The sequence below is a fragment of the Heloderma suspectum genome, chromosome 1, assembly GCF_057233095.1.
Source record: "Heloderma suspectum isolate Gila_16-S chromosome 1, 16-S_ref, whole genome shotgun sequence".
NCBI classification, from domain to species: domain Eukaryota; kingdom Metazoa; phylum Chordata; class Lepidosauria; order Squamata; family Helodermatidae; genus Heloderma; species Heloderma suspectum.
Window position 1 is genome coordinate 191,044,517 of NC_139458.1, and position 25,687 is coordinate 191,070,203.

General features: G+C 43.2%; 1 protein-coding gene across 15 annotated transcripts in view; it reads left to right on the plus strand.

Moving 5' to 3' along the window:
* AGPS (alkylglycerone phosphate synthase) overlaps positions 1–25,687 on the plus strand; it is a 132,929-nt gene that overhangs the window by 57,832 nt on the left and 49,410 nt on the right. For all 15 annotated transcript variants that reach the window (XR_014784820.1, XR_014784822.1, XR_014784821.1 and 12 more), the window contains 4 exons: positions 10,029–10,118; positions 12,943–13,033; positions 18,507–18,627; positions 18,717–18,791. Coding sequence is in view for 12 of the 15 variants with exons in the window: in XM_084813871.1 (XP_084669997.1) it covers positions 10,029–10,118; positions 12,943–13,033; positions 18,507–18,627; positions 18,717–18,791 (377 nt within the window). In the remaining 3 variants the exon portion in view is untranslated. The remainder of the gene's footprint in view (positions 1–10,028; positions 10,119–12,942; positions 13,034–18,506; positions 18,628–18,716; positions 18,792–25,687) is intronic.

Sequence of the window (25,687 nt, forward strand, 5' to 3'; positions counted from 1 at the left end):
GTTACCACAATTTTTGGATTAAGGGGCCGACCTGATTTGTATAACAACCTTGGGTGGATATCTTTTACTCTGCTTCTTACTTAGATTTTATTATGTGTTAAACTTTTAAAGGTTTTATACTTTATCATGTTGTAATTTTGGTTTTTAACTTTTGTGAACTTCTCAGAGAGCTTTAGCTATTGGGTGGTATAGAAATGTAATATATAAATAAATAAATGAACTGGGAGGAGTGGATCTGTCCACTTTTGTCCACCTAGTTTTGTAGTGCACCATCAACATGGCTTAGAGGGCCGGGGAGGGATGAATGCTGTCATCTAAAGAATATCTCTCCCTCACTAGGAACCCAGTTTATTCAACAGCTGGGTTTAAGTGTTTGTATCTGGTGTTGGACAAGTCATACAGATCAAGGATATGTTGATATACACCACTGCTCAATCTCTCTGCCCAAGTTGTTGTCAGGTGTGGTGCTTGGGGAAGTTCATCCAACCACTTGTATTCTCAACCTTTGCCCATCCTGACTATTTACATTGAGCTGAAGGGGATTAACTGGGTGCATCAGAAGGTGATAAATGCCTCCTTGAGGGAGGGAGTGGTCCTGGCTGCTTTGAAAGCCAGTTGTGAGACCATTCCTAATGAAACCTTTACTGGACCAGGAAGATTGTAACAACTACTGCCCAGTCACAAATATCTCTGTTTAGGACATGCGCTGTTGGATGAAATAATAGCTAGACCCATTTTAGTCTCGGTTCTGACCAGGGTTTAGTTCTGAATTAGCCTTGGTTTCCCTGATGGAAGATTTCTGAGAGACAAGGGAGTACCAGCCCCTTGATTCTCCTTGATGTCCCAGAGACTCTTGATACCATCATAAGAACATAAGGAGAGCCATGCTGGATCAGACTAAGGATCCATCTAGTCCAGCATTTTGTTCACACGGTGGGCAACCAGCTGTTGGCTGGGAATGCTCAAGCAGGGCATGAGTATAACAGCACCCTCCTACCCATGTTCCCCAGCAACTGGTGTACATAGGCTCACCGCCTCTGGTACCATGTCAAACATGGTATTTCATTCGACTGGCTCTGTGGGCTTGGGCTGGGTGGCATGGTGATATCGTGGCTCTGTTCATACTTTTAGGGATCAGTAAGAGAATTGCCCTGTGAAGGCGCAAAGGAAAGGGATTTTTCTGTGGCATTCCAACTTTGATTGTCCTCCTGAGGGAGATCTGACAGGCATACTGTATTCATTTTGGTGCTGGATTGAAACATTTCTATTTCCCTCAGCATTTTAATCTTAGCAATTTAATTTGATTACATGGTTTGTGTTTTTACCTGATTGAAGCATTTTTTTCTTTTGAATCCTCTCAATTTTATGGCTGACGTTTTATGATATTGTTACTGTGTAATTCTATGCTGGTACACCATCCTGGACCCACTGTTGTGGTTGAAGAGCTGTCTAGAAATAAAGTAAATTAATAAATAGGTGGATGGACAGCAAAAAAAAAAAACTCTGAAAGATACTTGCCAAACAAAAGGGTGCTTGGTTAGGTTGTCTGGTCATGTAGTTCCTCAAGGAGCAAGGGCTTAACCTTCAAGAATGTTGACATGTATGCCTACAGAGCAGCCTAGTCAGTCAGAACATTGACCCCATACATGCAGAATTTATTTTTATGTTCCAAGCTGGAGAAGAACTTCCTTGGGAAGGGATGCTTGATTTGAAATTAACATTGCTGGATAAATTCATGTTTCAAGCTAAGTAATTACAAATTTTGGAAATATTGCTAGTTAAATTGATCAATCTAGTTGGGTGTATGGAAAAGCAGAAGCACCAGTTTTAGTGTGAATGGAAGTTCAGTAGTTACGATCTGTTTTTCCCCACCCTGTCCTAGAGGTTTAGGGAGGATATCAGGCTTTAATTTTAAGCCAGAGAATGTCATCTGTTCCATTAGCTACAGTCAGCAAAGGCAGGCCTATTTACATTGCAACACTTCTGCTTGGGATTTTGACTAGTTGCCAGAGGAGGGGGACAGCTTTCATAATTGTGGACCAATTACAGATAATCTTTTTGTAGGTGCCCTAGTTGCTTGGAGCTGGCACTGCTAGTGGTATTATCAAGAGGATTGAGAAGTAGTAAATTGCATTGTACTTAGAAAAATGACCTAGTATAAATACTGGAGCACCACGTGGCCCATTTCTGTCAGAAGGTGGAGACTTGTGCTGTCTGCCAGTTTAAGGGCTTATTCCTACCTGTAGATCACATGACATAAGTTTATGCCAAAATAAATACGTAGCATTTAAGGTACCACTTTTTCTGCTACTCCTCTGGAAATCATATTGACAGGAGTCACTATACTTATAGATATCCCAGCTGTAAGGGACAGACACATTTTCTCAAGACTTCAGATGTACATTTGTTATTGGGTAATTTAGGTGCAAGTAGGCATGTACATACTGTGTAAAATCCACCCCATCTGTGTTTCACGGATTGTCAGGTGCCTTTTGCTCCATTGTCCACTCACAGATTGATATGAATTTTCTTTTTTCATCATGCGGAAAAATATGCAATTAATTACATAAGTTTTGTAACGGTTTACATAATTTACCTTGGTGCATAACATTTAGCATATTGTCCCACATTCCATTCAACTTTTCCTCAGCAGAAACGTGCATATTTTCCTACAAATAAATATGTGTACATTTTGAGAAAGTAAAAAAAAAAATCTGGAAGTCTGTGCAGCCTGAGGGGGTCGCTCTGTAGCAGATTCTGCAGGTCGGATTCTTAGTAATCTGAGTTCATTTTAGTTCTTCTCTAATTTCTCCAGAATCCCTAGGTGCAAGACACATGTATTGTTCAATGTGATTAAATTATCAGCTTTAAAATTGGGATTTAAAATCAACTCTGATTTAAATTTTTGGTTTAACTAGTAGTATATCCATTCTAGTTTCTCTACTTGATCTGTGTTATGTTCATTCATTAGGTTCCTAATGAGTTTTATTTATGGAATTGTGTATATCTAGAAAATTCTACTTCTCATCACTGGGATAGAGGTGTGAGGGGGTGGAGGGGAAACATTTTTTTCCAGGCCTTCACATCTCTGCCTTGAGAGCATCTTTCACACACTTTAATTTAGATATGTGAGCTCCCATGACAAGATGATTCTTTTTTTGGAGTGGGACAATGTACATCTGACAGGATATAGTAAAAAAAAAGGGCAAGATTTTGGGTTTGATAGCTACTTGAAGTAGTGTTAAGTGACTAGTGTGTGAAATACCTATGTGTGAAAATGTCTCTGTGGTGAGTTAGATTCCATTCTATCTTCTGGGAAATGGGAGATAATTTTGATGTCAAAAGAATGCGCCCCATCATGGAAGAACTAAATGTAAGTAGCAAATGTCATTTTCCTATTGTCTTCTGGAGCTCCAGGAAGAGGTGTGCTCAAAGCTGGTAGAAGGACCCCTGATTGCAGAGTAATCTGCATGAAGAATAGGGCCTGTAACCAAGGGGAATCTCAAATATTAAGATGACAACAACACAACTGAAGTACTGAATTAAGGAAAGCAGTGATTGGATTGTAAGATATGCATCTTGAAATCTGACCTAATGAAACGTCTTTCTACCCTGTTGTGAATGAATTGAACTGTAGTGACATGGCTCTATTGCTAACATCAACTTACCCTAAACGGGAAGCTTAAAACCTCGGATTATAGGGGATGGGCTGTTTCTTTCAAATACAAAGAAATATTGCCACCTTGTGGATGTTGCTGTTAGTAATTTCTTTCTCTTGGTAATGTTTCATGATTATAATATCCATTGCTGGATTGAGAATAGTTACCATTCCTAGAATCTTTTGGTCATTCTGCCCTGAATAATTCCTTGGGCAAATGAATAGGTATGTTGCAGGTTCTGTTGCTTTGTAAAGGAATATGATGAATCCTCTTTAAACACATGACACTGCCAGCATAAATGTAAAGTGAAATGTTTTAGATAGGGAAATATTTTAGGATTATTCAACAACCTACTTAATAAGCTGTTCCTACAGTTTGAATTTTTAAGTCTTTGAATTATTTGGAACAAGTAGCTGACAAAAGTACTCTTCCGCATTATGTTTGACTGCAACTGTATTGTGGTAAATGCTTCAGCTCCTGGATAATGTCAGTCTTCTGAGTTCTTCATGGTCTTTGTGCATCACACACATGGCGCATCTATCTATCTATCTACTTAAATTTATTTTTATATTTTGGCACATCTTAGGGCTGTTCAATAGATGATGAATATTCTGTATCAGTATTGCTTCCATGAAGGCAGTTGCATATACCACACCATGGGTGATGAATTCATGTACACACCATGGAAGCTCTCACATCAAGTTACAATGGCATGTAAAACTCAACAGGTTTCTACTAGGCAATTTTAGTATCATATGGCCCCCTTGTATGACCATACAGATGACTCCAAGGTCAGATAATGTGTTAAGGAAAATGAAATGGCTCTTCTATACTCACTGCATGTACCTCCTTAAACATTTGTTTTGCGTCCATTTCCTTAAGGAATTTTGCATTTTGCCCATTAAAACAAAGGGTTTTGTTATCGCTTGATGGCACATATGTTGCTGGTGGATGTGCAGGTAAATGAGCTTTTGACAGTATGGCTGGTTCATTCTTTATTATTTATTTAAATAATTTTGCCTCACTCTTTGGCTGGAAAGCTTCCCAGTGCAGCTTACATAAGAATAAAAATGCATCCCTGCCTCATGGCAGGGATGGGGAACCTCTGGTGGGAAGCACTTGGAATTCCCATTGCTATTTAAAGGCAATTAACTTTTAAGAATTGAGCTACGCTTTGTAAGCCTGAGAGCTGTTGCAAAGAATTGTGAAGTGTGTTTTGCAGGCATGAGAGGTATTGCACTGGGGCTTACTCCAGAGTAGACTTGCTTAGAATTGAGCTGTATCTTGCATGCTTGGTGGGAAAATTTCAAAATTGATAAGAATATTTGTCCTTGCCCATTTTGTTTTCTGTGCCCTTGGTCCTGCCCTGTGTCCTTAGCCTCACCCAGTGCCGGAGTGTGTCCCTTCCCAAATTGGAATTCAGCCCCCCAGCCAAAATAATTTCAACACCTTGGCTTATAGTCTAAAAGGCACAACATACAAGGAAAAAGAGATGAAGAGGGAAAAGAAAAATGAGCAAACTCAGATTGAATTCTTAAAAGATTTGTATTCATTGTTGGATTTGGAAAAACCTCTTAGTGTACAAAGCTGGTAGAGAGGATGCTGTAGGGTTGGCCCCTTTATTTATGTCTTACTGGCATGCTGCTATTCCTGAGTAGCAGATTTAGCTTCGCCTTGTCGTTAAGCAAGGGCAGATTCCCTACCCCCAGCCCTGTAAACAGTGTTTTTCAGGGGTGTTTTCAGGTAAGATGCTGCTGAATTTCATAATTAGTCTTCTCTCTGATAGAACCTCACCCATTTGTAATGCCCACCTTTTAAATAAGTATGGAGGGGCAGTTTATGACTTTGCTATTAAGTTCAAAATTGATTGCAAGCTTCTGAGCATGTGCAGTCTGTACCTGTGCCATTTCTGTACACACTCTGCATTGGGCAGATTAACCTTTTCCTTGTCTAACCCGGTGCTGCTTCTCTCCTTACCACCACTCTGGTTCTGTGAGAAGGAGGAGGACTTGGCAGTGCCCCTCTATCCTACATTTTTAGTTGTCCTGCCACTGGCTCCATGATGAGTCAGCAGCACACACACCCCTTAATTTTAAGTTGCCCTACTTTCTCCTTAGCAGCTTCCTTCATTGCAGCCGCCACAGCTCTGGCTGTAAGGAAGCACTGCGCAATTCCAAACTACAGCTCCCAAGATGCACTTTGGTATTTCACATGTGAAAAAGCTCATTTACATGGAACAAGAGTTTGCTTTGAGGGAGAACTCTTGTCTGAGCCTACATGGGTGGATTTGTTACTTTATGAGTAAATAACAAACTCACTTGGGGTATGTTTGCATTGCTAGTTGCAAATCATTTTAGATACATTGGAAAGGTTTTAACCTTAGAGGTCTATGTAACGATACCGCAGTAAGTGTGCAGTCATATTTCCTGTTAGATCTGTACTCTAGTAAGTTTTCACGTGGTGCCCTGGTGAATCAGTCACCTCACTTGGTCAATACGGGGCCTCAAGAAAGCCTGCTGCAAATTGTAACAGAATTGTAGTGCTGTCTCAAAGGTTGGCGCAAATGTGGCTTTATGTTTTTCTACCAAATGGTAGATTATGGAGGCAAGAATAGCTGTCAGTAGAGTTCTGGAACCAAATAGCATTTTTGTTGCTATCAAACTATCGAAGCAGGACAGGGCAGCTTGTGTGGATTAATCACAACTCAATTCTGCGTATTAGATAATCAGTGGTTTTGTTTCAGTGTTAGCTCTAGTTTAGTAGCATCAAAGAATATGTTTATTTATTTTTATTTATTTCATTTCTGTACTGCCCAATAGCCAAAGCTCTCTGGGCAGTTCACAAAAATTAAAACCAAAGAGCACACAATAAAACAATACAAAATATATAAAAGATTAAAACCACAGGAAACAATACAACCAGAATAAAACCTAGCAGCAGTGCAGGGATTTAAAATACAGATTTAAAACGGCAAAGCTAAAAGTCTAAAGAGCTAAAATGCTGAAATGCCTGGGAAAATAAAAAGGTCTTCACCTGGCGCTGGAAAGAATACAATGTAGGTGCCAGGTGAACCTCACTAGGGAGCTCATTCCACAGCCGGGGTGCCACAGCAGAAAAAGCCCTCCTCCTAGTAGCCACCCGCCTCACTTCCTTTGGCCTCACGGAGAAGGGCCTCTGAAGATGATCTTAAGGTCCGGGCAGGCACATATGGGAGGAGGCGATCCTTCAGATAACCTGGTCCCAAGCTGTTAAGGGCTTTGAATGTTAATACCAGCACTTTGAATCAGGCCCAGAAATGGACTGGCAGCTAGTACAGCTGGGAAAGTACTGGCATAATATGAGCTCTTTGGCCAGCCCTTGTTAACAGTCTTGCTGCCCTGTTTTGGACCAGCTAAAGTTACTGGACCATTTTCAAAGGCAGCCCCATGTATAACACATTGCAGTAATCCAGACAAGAAGTTATCAGAGCATGGATAATTGTAGCTAGGCTATCTCTGTCCAGATAAAAGCGTACTTAGTATACCAGCCTAAGCTGATAAAAAGTGCTCCATGCCACTGAGTTCATCTGTGCCTCAAGTGACAGTTCTGGATCCAAGAGCACCCCCAAACTATGAAGATGATCCTTTAGGGGGAGTGCAACCCCCTCCAGAACAGGTTGAATATCACCTGGCTGGGCAGACAAAACACCCACTAAGAGTACCTCCATGTTGTCTGGATTGAGTTTATTGGGCCTCATCCAGTCCATTACCACGTCCAGGCCTCATCCAGTCCATTACCACGTTCAGAACAGCCACTACCTCACCTGGGTTTGATGAGAAAGAGAGGTAGAGCTGGGTGTCATCTGCATATTGATGGCACCTCAGCCCACACCTCTGGACAACCTCCCCCAGCCGTTTCATGTAGATGTTAAATAGCATGGGGGATAAAATAGATCCCTGTGGAACCCCATGGCATAATTGCCATGGCACAGAGCAATAATCCCCCAGCACCACCTTCTGGAGTTGGCCTTCCAAGTAGGAGCAGAACCACTGCAGTGCAGTGCCTCCAACTCCCAACCCAGACAACCTATCCAGAAGGTTACCATGGTCGATGGTATCGAAAGCCACTGAGAAGTCCAGGAGAATCAACAGGGTCGCACTCCTCCTGTCCCTCTCCCGGCAGAGGTCATCCCACAGGGCGACCAAGGCAGTTTCCGTTCCAAAACCAGGCCTGAAGCCCATTTGAAATGGATCTAGATAATCTGTCTCATTCAAGAGTGCCTGGAGCTGTCCTGCAACCACCCCCTCAAGCACCTTCCCCAAGAAGGGGATGTTGGCCACTGGCCTATAATTGTGAACATCCTCTGGGTCCAGGTTAGACTTTTTCAGGAGTGGTCTAATTACCACCTCTTTTAAAGTGGCTGGCACCACTCCCTCAAGGAGGAATTTACAACCTCCTGGACTCAGCTGAACATCCCCTCATTTGATTTAATAAGCCATGAAGGGCAAGGGTCAAGCACACAAGTGGTCAATTGGATTTGGCCAAGCACCCTGTCTGTATCCTCAGGCCTCAGTAACTGAAACTCATCCAATAGAAATGGACCAGACAGTGCTCTGAACGCCTCTACCAATGGAACTGCATTAATCGTGGTGTCCAATTCATGGCGAATCTGAGCGACATTGTCTTCAAAGTGCCGTGCAAACTCGTCACAGCGTGCAACCGAGGGTTCCACCGTCTCTCTCCCTGGCCCAGAATGTAACAGGCCACGAACCACTTGGAAAAGCTCCGCTGGACGACACTGAGAAGATGCAATGTTGGTGGAAAAGAATTGTCTCCGCCACCCTCACCGCCACAGAGTAGGCTCGATAGTGAGCTCTTACCTCTGTTCGGTCAGACTCGGCACGAGTTTTCTTCCACCTGCGTTCTAGCTGTCTCCCCTCTTGCTTCATTGCCCTCAGCTCAGGTGTATACCAAGGAGCTGGCCAGGCTCTGCTCAGAGGGAGAGGGCGCTTGGGCGCGATCGTGTCAGCTGCCCGAGTCATCTCTGAATTCCACGGAGTGACCTGGGCTTTGACAGGAGCACCAGCCATACCACCAGGAAAATCCCCCAGAGCCCTCTGGAATCCATCGGAATCCATTAGCCTCTGAGGGCAGGCCATTTTAATAGGTCCCCCACCCTTGCAGAGGGGGAAGGCTGCCAAGAGTCTAAACCTCAACAGGAAGTGATCTGACCATGACAAAGGGAGAGATGTTAATTCCTCCACTTTCAGATCACCATCCTCCTGCCCAGTTGTGAAAACCAGATCAAGCTTGTGTCCTTTTACATGACATGTTGGGACAGCTCCATGGTTGTCATGGCAACCATGAAGTCCTGACCTGCCCCGGATACAGCGGCCTCAGCATGGAAGTTGAAATTACCCCAGGATCATCATCCTAGGGGTCCTCAACACCAAGTCCGATTCCACCTCCGTCAGCTCAGGCAGGGAGTCTGATGGGCAGCGGGGTGGGTGGTACACCAACAGAATCCCTAATCTGTCCTGGGTACCCAACACAAGGTACAAGCACTCAAGATCTGCACTCGAATGAGCAGGAAGCCTGGAGAGAGGGATTGGAGTAGACCATGGCAACCCCCCTCCCCAACCCTCGAGTTGGTGTTGGTGCTGCACTGAGTATGCAGGAGGGCACAGCTGGGAGAGAGTAACCCCTCCCAGTTCCCCCACCCAGATCTCAGTAATACATACCAGGTCAGCCCCCTCATCCATAATCAAATCATGGATGAGGGAGATTTTAATTTGGGCTGACCTGGCATTCAGCAGCAGCATCACCAGACCCGAGGGCAAGCTGGTAAGGCTGCCAGGAACCATCTGGTTGGGGGAAGAACCACCTTATGGGGATAAGGGGAGAGGGGTTGCCATGGTCTATGGGGACAGCCAAAAGGTGTCTAGGCCCTCTTCTCCTCAGCTGGCTTGTTAATCCCTCAATGCCATATCTCCCCCTACCAGTAAACAGTATAAAAATATATAAAAGAGAGCAGCAGCTAAAAAGCAGCAGGTAGAATCTGTGTTTGCCCCTTTCTTTCTGGTCTTTAATCCTGCTGCCCCCTGCTGCTGCTGCTGCTGCTGCTGCTGCTGCTGCTGCTATTTGCTGCTGGTATCTCTGGCTGCTGATGTCTCTGGAGAGGCGGTGGGTAGATCTTCATATGCTCCTCCATGCGTCTCCAAGTGCGACGCTAAGTGCGAATAATTATAATTACTTGGCAAATGCATATGTGATTATGTAAATTGGTCAAACTTTCTCACAATGGACAGTATATTAGAACTATTAAATGTACACCACAAGTTGGTCATAATGAACTAACAAATCATCTTTTTATTCTCCTTCCCCTTCAAGGCAAGAAGTTTTAAAGTGGAATGGATGGGGGTACAATGACTCAAAATTCATATTCAATAAGAAAGGGCAAGGAGAATTCACAGGAAAAAGGTAATAACCATGGTGATTGCAAGATAAATATTTTTTTCTTCTTGAAAAAGTAGATGCTAACTGGATGGATAGTGAATATTAAGAATGGGTAGTAGCATTGAAGCATCACTGTTCCTGTTTTGCCTACTATCAAGTATGTAGGCTGTATGAATGTATATTACATTCATTTAAATAGCTTCTGGGTGATAGTGTAAGAGTTCTAGAACTAGAGTTCACACTAGAACTCTTAACCTGATCACTGCATGGTATATAAAAAGTGGGACGAGGTGTCTGATAATTCCTGGTAGCCTTTGAGGCTTGAGTGATCCCACAGATTCAGAGATGGGCAACTAGCAGTTGAGAGCCAGTGTGGTGTAGTGGCAAGAGTGTTGGACTAGGAGCCGGGAGATCCGGGTTCTAGTCCCCACTCAGCCATGGAAGCTCACTGGGTGACTTTGGGCCAGTCACAGACTCTCAGCCCAACCCACCTCACAGGGTTGTTGTTGTGAGGATAAAATGGAGAGGAGGAGGAGGATAATGTAAGCCACCTTGGGTTCCTTGCAAGAGGAAAAAAGGCGGGGTATAAATGCAATAAATAAATAAATAAATAGCAGTTGTGAAGTTGTCTGGCCTGCAGTGTAACCCCAGTCCTATGGATGTTCCCACCCCTTATGCCTATCAGCTGCTTTCTCCTGCATGAGTTAAGATTAAGGCAAAGGGCTCTTTAATCCCTCCCTTTCTAGTCTGGAGAGCATCAGAGCATTTTGCAGAGCCCAGAGCATATATACATCCTAGCTGTGCTCCCTGAGACACAGCCAACTGCCCTCTCCTCTAGTGCGATCAGCAGTAGCAACTCTGTCACCATTCCCCATTTATTAAGTACCTCAATTGCTGGCTGCCATGCACAGGCAAATATGCAGCACGTTAATTTTTGTGAACCGCCCAGAGAGCTTCGGCTATTGGGTGGCATAGAAATGAAATAAATAAATAAATCATGAGTGAATCCTTTTTTGTTTGGTTGTTTGCAAGGGGTGGAGATAGTTTAAAAAAAAAAAAAGCCCTTTGCCTGAGTCTCCTCTAATTAGGGTTTGTTGGCTGTTGTACTGGGCTGAGGTCAGATAGATTTTGATTTTATCCTCCATGAATGTGCTAATCCTCTTTTAAAAGTATCTATGCCACAATGTTTGGCAGTGAATTTCATAACTTAATTATGCATAGTGTGAAGTAGTACTTTCCCTTTGTGTCTCCTGAATCTACTGCCTGTTAATGTCACTTGGTGAACAGAGTTTATATAGAGAGAGAAAGTTACCTCTATCCACTTCCTTCACGGTATGCATAATATTTATAAACCTCTGCAATGTCTTTCTAAACTAAAACGTCCCAAATGCTTTAGCCCTTCCTCATAGGGAAGATGCTCTAACCCGGTGGTCTCCAAAGTGGGGTGCATGCACCTCAGGGGGTATGCAAGACGATCCATTGGGATGTACGAGCCGCCTGATAATTGAGCAGCCTCCTGCTGCCCCAACAAGCTGCCATTGTCAATTATGGCGGTGGCAGAGACAGCAGGATGGGATGGGAGCCGAGAGGGAAGCTCCATGACATTTATCTCTCGGCTCTAGTCCTATCCTGCCTCTGCTATGGCCACCGAGAGCAACTGCGCCAGTCTCTGCCAGGCACAGCAGAGGAAGGCGCAGTTGCTTGCTCAGCTGTTGCACCGGAGTGGCTGCCATCCTGCCGAAGGAGAGCAAATCTGTTCCAAATTTGCGGATCTTTTCTGTGATGCCAAGTGGCTGTCAGTAGTATGCTACCTAGCAGATATTTTTGAACACACAAGATGTTTTGAAATATAAGATAAACACACTTAATCTGCCCCTTCAAGGTAAAGGTGATGTTTTAACAATGAATGAGAAGGTAACTGCTATGGAGAGAGCATTTTGAAAATGGATGTTTGGAAATGTTTCCATCAGTATGTGATTTTGTTGCCTAAAACGATGTGTGTCACCTGTAAAAACTCCCATATCTGCACACATAAAAACTTGTAAATGGAATTTTCTAACCTGATTGAAATCTTCCAAATGAAAAGTTTCAGTGGGTTTTGAACCCATTTGTTAAAAATAAAAAAATGCAACACCTTCCAATTAGTTTGCAAGAACAACTAATTCCCGACATTAGGGAAGATGGAAGTTTACTAGCTGAATTTCAACAAAAACCTTTGTATAATTGGTGGGTGGGATTGAAAAATGAGTATCATGATTTAGTAAGTGCAGCTAACGATACCCTTCTTCCATTTTGATCTATGTATCTTTGTGAGGTGTCTTTTTCAGTTATGACAGCCATTAAAACCAAGTATCAAAATAAACTGAATTTAGAACCAGACCTTCAATTCGCTGTATCACAGAGTTTTAAGCCAAGGTTTTCAAAAATAATGAAGCATATTCAATCACATTGCTCTCATTACAAAATATTAATACTGTTTTTTTAGTGAGAGCAAAAAGGGTTTTATACCTTTAATAAATAAAATAAATTATTTTTAAAATATTTATTTCATCTTTATCTCATCTTTTGATTCTATTTTTGCGTACGTTTTATGTACATAATATATTAGTACAGTAGTACATGTATATCATTTATAAATAAATATACATATATTGGAGGGGTGCTCAAAAATGTTTACTGATGGGGTGCACGATCAAAAAGGTTTGGAGACCACTGCTCTAACCAACCAACCAACCCCAAATAATCTTATATTACATCTGCCCCTGTCTGGTGTATTTGAAAAAATAATATATCAGGTTTGCACTCGTTTCAGGCTAGAAAGAACTGACTAAAATGCTTTTGGATTCAGGTACCGGATAGGTGGAATTGTGTTCCCTCTTTTGAAAGAATGGGTAGAGAAAAGTCTTGGAGGAAATCTGGAACATAAAACTACTCCTAGAGTAAGTAAACAAATGAAATATTTTTATTTCAACAGGCTCTGCTGTTGTGGGTTTTTAATTGGCTGCTGTTTTTAAATTGCTGTAGTGTTTTTTAAATGTTTGTAATATAAAAATACGTGTTAAGTTGTGCTTTGTGCTTTATGGGTAGGGTAATGGGTTATAAACATTAAATAATAAACATAAAGGGAATATACTTCTGTTTATATTACATAAATATAAATGCATATCAAATCACATTCATGACACCAGTAGTTGCCAGTGACCAATCTTACTGGTGGGACAGAAAGATGGAGCCAAGAAGAGCCACCGGAGCCACCTAAACCCAGAGTTAAGGTTGGAGGAGCATTGAATGGCTTAAAAATTGGCAACGTGGTGCAGCAAAGCAGCTTTTAAAAATGTAACATGGTAAAACCCAGAGTTAAGGGCAAAGGAGTATTGAAAGGCATTGAAGTTGGCAAGGCCATTCAGCATACCAGTTTTTAAAGGCATTGCATGGTACAATTAAGAAACACAGGTAGAGGAGCTTGAAAAAGCTGAAAACCTCACCAGCCAAGTGGCATATGGAATTTTTTTGCTTTGTTTTAGATTTAAGAGAGTCTTGCAACCCAGAAACGACAAAGGCAGTGGATCATCAAACAATGGCCATATCTGCTTGTGGATGGGGAGTCCATTTAAATAGATCTTAATGATCTTATTCAATTGCACGCTCAGAATAAATGCATAAAGATATACAGGGTGTTTCAAAACGATGGACCCAATTTCAAAGCAGAATATTTCACGATGGCAACATGTTACAATTACACCAAAACTTACGAACGGTTTAATGAGTTATCAAGTTTTACTAACCATTTTATAAATGCTCTATGTGCCCTCCACCTGCTATACGGACAATATCGAGACGATAGTTGACTTCGTCCCAAATGCCTCTCAAAGTCTCTTCTTCCACTGAAGTCACCGCTGCCGTGATTCTGTTTTTGAGGTCATCCAGATTAGTCGCTAATGGTGGCACAAAAACATGTTCTTTGACGTATCCCCACAAGAAAAAGTTGCAGGGTGTAATGTCTGGGGATCTTGGGGGCCAAGAGTGTAGCGCCAAGTCTTGGAGTCCTGTGCAGCCTATCCAACGTTGAGGCAGTGCATCATTTAGAAAACGTCGAACCTGCAGGTGCCAATGTGGCGGTGCTCCATCTTGCTGAAAAATGAAGTCGTCGGAATCTTCATTAAGTCGTGTAAAGAGCCAGTTCTGCAGCATTTCAAGATACGTTTGCCCCATAACTGTGTTTCCCTCAAAAAAGAAAGGGTCATAAACCTTTTTTGAGAAATGGCACAAAACACGTTCACTTTCGTTTTCCTCTGAAGTGCGTGGTCGCCCTGTGCTCTTCACCTTTCATGAACAGCCTGTTTCCTCAAATTGTCGGTACCAACGACGAATGCTCTTTGGCACTGGCGGATCAATGCCAAAACGCCGTTGAAACGCATGCTGCACCGCAATTGCAGATTCAGTCTTGCTGAACTGCAGAACACAAAACGCCTTGTGTTGCGGGGTCACCATCTTGCGAGTAACTGAGGCGAGGGGCAGTTTGTGCGCTGAGAGAGGCATGTAGCGGTAATCATTCGAAACTCTATGCCCCACCCTTTCAAGTGGTAAGAGTTTGATTCATGGGCAGTTCATGGTTGCAGAGATACAGCGATTTCAAATCGGGTCCAACTTTTTGAAACACCCTGTGTTTAACATGAATTCCCATTTTTTAAACTTGAACCACAGACACACCAACGAATTTTAAAAGCATACAACTATTTTCTCCTCATCCCAAATCAGCCAGTAAATTTTCAAAAGACACCAAGTGCTGAACCCACAGACTCACCACTTTATTTTAAAAACAGAGCATCTCATCCATTTTAGAGAGAAACACAGAGCCAGCCAGGCCATTTTAGAAATTGATTGAAATTGCATACAACTCTATTTATTTATTATATTTTTGTTCCACCTTTTAGCCCACAGGTTTTCAATCTAAAAGATGTAATACAAAAGAAAAAGGGGATTGGGAGAGAGTAGGAAACACAGAGCTAAGTTGGAAAAGCCATGTGGCATAGCAGTTTCTCATTACATAATGCATGGTGTATACATGAACACAATGCAAAAAGGAGTATCAAATCAAACATGCCATAAAGGCATTAAAAAAGTGGGGTTACTTTGGACAAGGCAAGCTTACAACCCACAAACACAAGAAGACAGGAATTCTTTGTTTAACCACCTCAGGGAATCACGAGAGAAACAAAAAGGCCAGAAAGTCTTCTTAGGCTGCAATTCTGTACCCACTTACCTAGGAGTAAGTTCCATTGAACTCAGTGGGACTTACTCATACAGGATTGCACTGTTAACAATCACAATGAGATTGCAAAAGCGTTTATTTATTTTTTTAATTCATGATGAATAAACCAGCTGCAGGAATATATTACTTTCTGTACAGCTAAAGTAATTATCCCGGTAGGCGGAGATGCAGTATAATTCATTTTTCCTCTACCACAACCACCAAGCCAATTAAATAGCCAGGTATTTTCATCAAGATGATTAACCCCAGTCACTTGATCAGTACATACACCCATATACACAATCAGAGTGATTTTTTTTTTAAAGGGAAACGAGCAGCATAGCAAATTGCATGCAAAACAACCCCCCTGTTCAGAAAATTCATTTTTCCTCTCCCACAGCAACCACCACCATATCAGTTCTTTTTTTTTTTAAGTATTCAGTCAGGAATTTTCTTCTACCCCAGCTAGCCATTATCTAGGTACAGAGAGCGCGCGCACACACACAGTCTGAATTATTTTTAAAACAACAACAATTCCTCACCCACATATAGCAAAGCAACCACACCTAGCCCACCTTTCTCTTGAATGCCCCCTCTGCCCCTCCCCAAATAAAAAATCCAACTACCAGATTGTGTGCTTGGGTGGCTCCTGAGTCGTTGGCTTCATTTTAAATAAAGAAAAAAGGAAATAACTCTCTCGAGCTGTTCCCCTCCCCCTTCTCTTCAAAAAAAAAATTCAGTGCTCAGGTTTGAGATGGTTGCTGGCTAGTTCCTGCTCCTTTCCTCCTTGGAGGGGAATTTCAAGTGGTGGCTGCTGCTAAAGGCTGTGTGGCCAAGGCTCCTGTTTTTATTTTTTTAACTTTCCTTCCTTCTTTGAAGCTCATTGGTGAATTTGGTCACACAGGATCTAGTGACTGTGCCCTGCACGCTCTTGGTTGGAGATGTTCCCTCTCACTTGGAAGAGAATGCTAGGGCAGCGCTGCTGCCAGTGCCTTTCATCCTGTAGAGAATTGTTCCCCCATGGAAATTGGCTGTTTCAGACTGCCAAGGCTGTTTCGATCTGCAAACACGCCCAGTTAACAAAATGAAGTCAGTCCCTGGACCATGCCAGATAGCTCAGCTGCCACCACCCAGCATAATTGTGCCATTTATTTATTAATTAAATTTATTGATTAAATTTCTTAATCACCCACCTGGCCGCTCTGGGCGATGTACAACAGTACAAACAGTTTAAAACAGTAAAATTACACATTAAAACATCGTATTTCTAAAAATACCCTAACCCACCCCAAATCCTTGCCTGAACAACCAAGCTTTCAGTGCATGGCGGAAGCTCATTAAAGAGGGGGCATGGCAGAGTTCCCTAGGGAGGGAGTTCCACTGACTAGGGGCCACCACAGAGAAGGCCATCTCCCTCATCCTCACCAGCCTAGCTGTCCTGGCTGATGGGACAGAGAGAAGGCCATCCGAGGCCGATCTTGTTGAGCGACCTGTCTGGTGTTGCTGGAGGCGTTTCTTGAGATAGAACCATATAGGGTTTTAAAGGTCAAAGCCAACACCTTGAATTTGGCCCGGAGAACAACTGGTAACCAGTGCATCTCCTTCAGCACTTCAGAGTGATGTGATCACGCTGGCGGCTACCTTTAATCAGGTGAGCCGCCGCCTTCTGCACCAGCTGCAGCTTCCAAACCATCTTCAAGTGGAACCCTACATAGAGTGCATTACAGTAGTCTAGATGAGAAGAGACCAGGGCGTGTACTACTGCTGGGAGTAGATGGTCGGGAAGGTAGAGGTGCAGCCATGCAAGCAAGACAGTAATTAATGTGAATAATGGAATGCAGAAGCAGGAGGAGTTTGCAGGTGGGGGGCTGTGGGGTGGCTTCGCCCAGAACTATCTATTCCTAGCACTCCCACTGTATGAGACTGGTTTATGTCTCAGAACCGGAGCTTAGCTCGATCTGTTGCAAATTTTTGTTCAAAGTGAAACTAATAAGCCCATGCATTTTTCCATTTTAATATTGCCTTTTCCCAAGGATCTCGGAGGGTATAATTCATTTCTTTTGTTTATACAACTTTTATAATGCTTAATATATTAAAATTCCTAAGAGGTTTACATTAAAATATGACATAATATAGAAACAAGATAAAAGTAATAAATAAAAGCAGTTAAAAACAAAACATTACATGATAACAATAACATTGTGGTAACAGAGCCCCTGTACAGAGACACACACATGCGTGCACACACCTACCTCTTGACCATCTTCCTACACAGGACGATGATGGTCAGCTAGGTATCCTGTTCCCTAGTCGTTTAGGGTTTTGTATGTCAGCAACAAAAACATGAACATGGCTTGGTAGCTAATAGGCAGCCAGTGCAGTTCTTTTTATACAGGTCTAATATGTGTATATGTAGGTGTGCCACTGAGCATCCTAGCTGCAGCTTCTGAACCAGGCACCTGGGCAGCCCCATGTAGAGTGCATTACAGTAGTCTAACTGTGAGGTTACAAGTGCATGGATCACAGTGGCTAGGTTATCCCTATCCCAGAGTGAATGTAGTTTGCATTAAAGCTGGTAAAGGGTGATCCACTATCTGGGCCTCTAGTCACCTGGGCCTCTAGTGACAAAGATTGATCCAGGAGCACCTCCAAACTATGTACATGTTCCTTCAGAAGGAGTGTGACACTAGCCAGAACAGGTGACCAACCCAGTTCCCAGACTGGGAGCCACCCATCCATAGAGTGTCTTGTCAGGACTCAGCTTCAGTTTATTATAATAATTGAAAATGAGAGCCAGTTTTTAAGTGTGGTTATACTTCAGGCTGGGAGAGTGCCTGTATATACCCAGACTCCTACAGGATTGGAGAGGAAGATGCTTTCATCAGGTGACACATGATACAATTAAATAGTAAGTGTAAGACATAAGCAGTCTGTCCAATGTTAGTCTGTCCCACCATGCCCCCACCAAAACCCTGGGTGTTTGTGCAGTCCAGAATGCTGGCACAGTCAGACCAAGGTGACACAAGAACAAGAGAGATTGCTGGCATGAGGTGGGAATTGTTCTTCCTATGGTGTAATTGAAAGCACTGTGCCTTTCTGAGGGAATATCTTCTTCTGAATATGTACATTGAATATTCTGAGTGTTTGTTTTTACATTGAAGGCATCTTTAAATATTAGTGATGTACCTCCCTCCGTTGCAAATGAAGAATTTCTCCAGGACCTCCGAACTTCTAAAATATCATACTCCCAAGACGCAGAAGCTAGGATATTCAGAGCTCATGGTAAGCTAAAATCCGCATACACAAAAGTGTGTTCTGTCTGTTTTTTAACTTGGCATTTTTTTAACACTTTTCCCTTCCTTGTACTTCAGGTCATTGCCTACATGAGATATTTTTGCTCAGGGAAGGAATGTTTAAACGAGTTCCTGATGTAGTTGTATGGCCAGGTAAGCTCTTCAGAATGTTCTTCTCATTTTTCAAAGGCTCCCACCACCCCAAAGTCCAATATAGCAAAATTAGAAATTCTGGCAACATTTGACCTGATATTGCAAAAACACTTACAGATGTTGCAGAATACAGAATCTCCTTCAGTATTCAGTCAAGGAATCCACTTCTTCAGTCTGCTTATGCAGCATGGTGACAAGACTTCTGTAAAACAGAGCCGTTGGTTTATATCCAATGTTAGTCCAACTTAAGCCCCATTCATTTCAACAGGTATACTCTAAGTAGGACTAGCATTGGATACAACTTCCTGACTCAATTTGTCACTTGCTTCAGTTTCTTCCAGAGTAAAAAAAAAGCAGGATCAACATTTGCATGTTTCATTATGCACACACCTTCAGTTTCCTGAAGAATGAAGATCAACTGAAAGTTTTGAATTGGTAATTTTTGGAACAGATCTTCCAGGCAACTGTTTCTTATTAAATAAAGAAACTTGAACTGTGCTAGTATTCTCAAGAATACATAGTTTATTGTTTAAATGGCATTGCATTGGTTCAAAATGGGTGGTTTTGTTTAATGTGACTTGCTGGCCCTTACACAGTTGTATGCATTTATAGCAACAAGCTGCTGTACATGGATTGCGATAGTGCACAGCCCTGTCCAGCTACTATTGTTGCATGCCTTAGTCCCTTCCAGATCATGAACAATAATGCTGACCATCTTGTTCAGGGGAGGAGCACATAAACAGAGAGAAGGACTGATTCTCCAGGTTGGTGTGAGGAAGTCATCCCACAATGGGTTAACTCCCCCTATTGCCCAGGGAAAAGCAGGGACCATGTGACAGGTTTTCAAGTACTCTCTTGGGCCCAGGCTCCACCTTGCCAGTTCATCCCTTCTTTTCACCCAGGAAAGAGCTTTTTCTCATCTCACCTCCTTAAAAATGCTACTTATTACTGTCATTCTTCTGGCTATAAACGTTTATTTTCTTACCTGTCACTTCCAAATTTTTCTAGTTTCTCCTTAAAAAAAACAAAACACCTCTCAGTTTCTGTTTCTTCTGCTGCTCTTTTTTCACTCCTTATTATGGCACCACTGGCAAAGAAATCAAGCTCCAAGGCTGTAGTGAAATACAAAGTGGTTACTCATGTAAGGAAAACCACAGAAAACAAAGCGCATGAGAGTCCTCACCTCCCACATGGAGCATGTTTTCTCTGACAGTGCTCAAGATGATTGGCCCCAAGATAACCAGCTTCCCTGCTTTATGCCACCTGCTGAGTTTCACTAAAGTGGAATGGAAAAGCTCCATTTCAGCTGTAAGGGAGATGGCTGCGGTCAAGGGAGTCAGGGCATTTGCATCAGCTGACCACACCACCCTCTTTCAAGACAACAAGCACCCCGTGTTTAGGCTTCATTCAGGCTTGGAAGAGGACAAAAGTGGGTAGCGGGACTCTGATGCTAGACCTGCAAAATGGTTGAGAACGTTTAATGATCCCCCCCCCCCCCCGAGAATTCCTGCCAAACTAGATAGGTGGCCATTTTGGAAAGCAGTTTCCATTTCTCCCAGTAAGAAGCAGCAATTTCCCCCTCTACCTCTTCTAATCTACAACAAGGGAATAAAGGCTCCCCCCGCCCCCCCAGTGAACATTTCTCAAATTGATAAATTGGTACTTTCCCAACTCACCGTAGTAGAACTAGATCATTTCTGAGCATTTATTAGGTAAGTAAGCTGCTAGAACAGCCCATGCTCAGAAGCATACTCATGATGTCCATGCATCTGATTCTTCTTCTCTGCCTCCTCCAAATCCTAAAAACAGAAAAAAAGACTTCAAAAGGACCCAGCCCTATTCCCAGGGAGCATTCCTCCAGAGAAAGTTCTCCTGGCCCATGCTGTATAACCACAGGTCAGACCAGGAGGCCACACTCCACTATCTGAGTGTGACTTGTTTATAGTAATTATTCCTTGCCTTCACAACAGGAAGTCAACTCCAAAGGGGAAGAAGATTAATGGTCAGACATAGAAACAATAGAGGACACTGCATCTGACAGGTTTTTTTGATAGAGATGACTTTATGCCTTCATTGTCCAAAGCAATTGTCTCCTTAGCCGCTCATAAATATTAATAAAGATCTTATCTTAAACCAAAATCAATACACAAAGCTCCTTGAATGGCTAAGCTTCTTAGCCATTCAACCAACAGAACGAGGGGGGCGGGGGGAAACAACTATCCAGAGGAGCTGCAATATTCCGAGAGCCTCAGCAAATCACCAGAGAGGTACCTCTTCCTAACTCTTTCAAAAAATTACTAGAAGAGGAATGGAAATTGCCCCTTCAGGGGAAGAAGGGTGTTAATACAGCACAACAGTTTTGTACACTTCCATGGGATGACATGGAAGAACTTAAAACACCTCTTGTAGATGATTCTGTGGCAGCACTCTTGTCAGGGTGAGTCATACCAAAAGGCAAAGATACTCCCCTAAAGACTAGAGTGACAAAAGTTCTTATGTAGCATCAAAGAAAGCTCGTGAAGCATTAGCCCTAGCTCTGGGGGCATCAGCAGTTTCCTTGTACTTTGCTAAAGCTTTTTTTATGGAGGATATTATAAACAATAAAGACTTAAAAGACTACCTTAGAGAGAGGATTGCTTAAGCTCTCAGCGTGTTTGCCTTCTTAGCAGACGCCACACAAGATGCGCTTCAATTTAATGCGTGCTCCATAGTAGCCACTACTGTGCCTCAATGTTTTATCTGGCTTAAGCACGGGAATGTAGATACTGCCTCTAGAGGAAACCTCACCACGATACCCTTCACAGGAACACAGCTATTTGGAGAAAAAGCCTTAAAAGGCATCATCATAGAAACCAAAGAAAATAAACAGGTCATGCCCTCATCTTTCAGGAGGGAGGATAGGAGGTCCCTTAACAGGTCTTATCCTTCCTTCAGTCCCTTCAGGTCTGCTAACTGGTCTTTCATTCCAAAAACTACAGATTCCCAAAACCAGCCTGGTCCAGACAGCACTTTCAGCCCAAAGGTGCCAATGCATCTAGCTCTTCTGCTAAACCATTTTCTTCCTTCTAATCAGCCAAAACTGGATGCCAACCATTCTGATGCCAGCGATCCCAAGGTGGGAGGAAGACTCCAGCATTTTCTCCCAGCCTGGGAGCAATCAACATCAGACTGGTGGATCTTAGACACCATCAGCAAGGGGCTACCACATTGAATTCTGGAAAGATCTACCTCCCAGATTCATTCCATAACCAACATCATGCTCCATTTCTAGAAAGTATATAATTTCAGAAGAAGTACAGCATCTAGTTCAGATAGAGGGCATAGAAGCATAAAAGAGGTTCTGCCTCAAGAAAAAGGCAGCAACATCTACTTGATGTTCTTCTGGTTTGCCAAAAAAGACTGAGAATGGCAGGATCCATACTGAATCTCAAACACCTCAACAAATCTGTCAAGTACAGATGTTTTTGAATTCATCATAAACAGGAAAAGAGCCAACTTATACCAACACAGTTTCCACTCTACCTCGGAGCCGTACTTGACACCATGAAGTGTCAATAGTACTTGACACCTATTCTTCTCTCCAGACAGAGTGTTCAAACTACGAACTCAGTCAAAGCAATTTTGACATCAACATAGTGCAGACTATGTTTTTGCGTGCCTTACAATGGCTACTACTACTCTTCTGGCCTCAGATTGCCAGAAGGAACATCACATAATCCACCTTACTCACCAACTCGGAGCTTCTACTCTTTGGTGAAAATAGCTCCCAACCCTTCCAATGGGCACACCCTTCCAGGAACCATGCAAGATCACACTAACTACAGATGCCACCCTTGAAGGATGGGGGGCCCACTGCAACAACCACATAGCCCAGGGGAAATTGGAAAAGCTTTTGGAAAAGAAGCCATTGGAAAAGAAGCACAGCATCAATTGTGTAGAGCTCAGCCATACACTTGGGTCAGAAGCACCTCTTATACCACACCCAATGCTCACATGTTCTCACAAGGATAGAGAAAGCAAAGGCGCATATGAATCACCAAGGAGGATCCAAATCGCTCTCACTTAAAAAACAAACAAATCAGTCCCTGCTGCTATGGGCAGAGTGGAATCTAGCCTCAGTCTCAGCACAGCACATCGAAGAGACACTGAACCACATAGTGAACTAACTGAGACAACAAGTAGACCCAGGGGAATACATCCTTAAGTATTTCAGGAAATTGAACACTGCTTTGGCCCACTCACAGTGGACCTATTTGCCTCACAACACAACCACAAGATCCCAAGTTTACTTTTAAGATTTCCACTCTTAAGAAACAGAAGGGATAGGTACACTGATCCTCAGTTGGCTGAAGGAGAGAGACTACACCTTTCCATCAATCCAGATCTTCTCAAGGGTGCTGCAAAAGATCAGACAGGAACAGGTGATAGTCTTCTTGATAGCCCCATTTTGGCCATGCTAGCCATTGTTCTTTGAACATCAGGGTCCATGGTTCTTCCCTCTGAAAGCAAATCTCCTATCCCAGGACCCAGTTGTTCATCTGGATCCAGGATGGCTTCGATTAGCTGTATGGCTACTGAAAGATTCATCTATTCCAGACTAGGCTATCTGGATACAGTCATACCTACCCTACTGGCATTCCACAAAGAATCCACATCATGCTGATACGAACCACTCTGAAGACTTTCTACAGGAAATGGTGCAGGAGATAAAAGATCAATGCACAAGCACCAGGCATCAAAGAACTTCTCTTCTTCCTCCAAATAGGCCTTGACTTGGGCCTAAAACCCAACACCTTATCCAGACAATCATCAGCCATCTCTTTGATTCCAGCAAGATGCTGTACATTAAGCACACACCCTCACCTTAAAAGTTTTCTCCAGGTAGCCTCTCTAATAAGCCCTTGCATGACGATGATATTTATATCGCACCCTTTTCCCAATACTGGGACTCAAGGCAGCTTTACACCATTAAAACGTGTACAATTAAAACCTATAAATAGAAGTATACAAAAGTGAAAAATATAATTAAATCATCAATGATATTAAAATTGTATAAAATATCAAAACATTAAAAGATAACAAGAAATATAACCATAGTATCCATCCATCATATTCTCACAAGTCCAGACTAGCTATCCCCAAAGGCCTGCTGAAACAAAAAAGTTTTTGCATGCCTGTGAAAGCATATCAAGGAGGGTGTCACTCTTGCCTCCCTGGGAAGGGAGTTCCAGAGCCTTGGGGCAGCCACTGAGAAGGCCCTCTCCTGCATTCCCACCAGACATGCCTGTGATGGTGGCGGGATGGCAAGAAGGGCCTCCCCTGAAGATCTCAGGGCATGAGTAGGCTCATAGGGAAGAATATGTTCTTTCAAATAACCTGGACCCAAGTTGTATAGGGCTTTATAGGATATGACCAGCACTTTGAATTATGCCCGGAAACAGATTGGGAGCCAGTGAAGCTGTTTTAGCAGGGGAGTTGTATGCTCCCTGTAGCCAGCCCCAGTCAGCAGTCCGGCAGCACACCAGTCAACAGTCCGGCAGCAGCTCTTTGAACCAGCTGAAGTTTCCGAGCAACCTTCAGAGGCAGCCCCACGCAGAGTGCGTCACAGTAATGTAAACAGGATGTAACTAAGGCATGTGTTACTGTGGCCAGGTCAGACATCTCAAAGAATGGGCACATCTGGCACACTAGCTTTAACTGTGCAAATGCACTCCTGGCCACCGCTGAAACCTAGGCATCCAGGCTTAGGGCTGAATCCAGAAGTACACCCAAGCTGCAAACCTGTGTCTTCAGGGGGAATGTAACCCCATCCAGCACACGCTGAATCCCTATTCCCTGATCTACCTTTCGACTGAGCAGGAGCACCTCTGTCTTGTCTGGATTAAGTTTCAATTTGTTTGCCCTCATCCAGTCCAGTTCTGCCAACAGACACTGGTTCAGCACCCCAACAGCTTCCTTGGAATTAGGTGGAAAGGAAAAGTAGAGTTGGGTGTTGTCAAGAATGGGTTAATAGAGTAAGAATTTTGAGAGCCACTGGGGCAGTCACATATACAGCAGCCACCTGGAGGTTGATGGGTTTTGGCTGTTTTCAGCCTGGCAGCTCAGGGTCATAACTTGCTCTGCCTAATTGGGAAAGTGATAACAGCCGTGCCTGGTGGGAAGATGCAACCTCCTTGGGAGGGTGGGATGGGGTGACCTGGGACTGGGTTTGGATTGGGTGCTCCAAATCTGCCCGGAGTCGCTAGGGCTAGACAATAAAGAGAGCGAAGGAAGGGGCGTGTGTCTCTTCTGGCCCTGACGGTACTAGGGTGTGCTTCTGGTCAATGGCTATCCTGGGAGGCCCATACTTTGGTATGTATAGGATAGACTAGCTAGCTTTATTGTTTTACTCGTGGAAGTGTGCGCCTTGAGGTTTGGTGTTTCTGGTTTTACTTAGAGTTTTATACCTATTTGACTTGCTTGTAATTTCCTGTACAACCTACCACCTCCCCCTTATTCCTTCCTCTTTGCCCTTTCCCTTTTTTAAATAAACTTTTACCCAACGTTCAGTTGGTGTGGTCTACCTGAATAACTTCATTGCTAAATACAGTGCCTATTGGCCTAGGTGGGAGCTACTGGGTTACTTTGGGGGAAATTGTGGCCAAGTTAGGCCTGTCCCACCTTGCAGGGTTGTTGGGGTGAAACAAGCAATCCTTCAGAGGTGTCATCAGTGTACTGGTGACACTGAACCCCCAACCCTGAACAACCTCTCCCAGTGGTTTCATGTAGGTGTTACATGGCATGGGGGACAAAACAGAACCCTGAGGAACTCCACAAGCCAGTGGCCAGGGAGTCGAACAGAAGTCTACCAGCACCACTTTCTGGGTCCACCCCTCCAAGAAGGAATGGAGCCACTG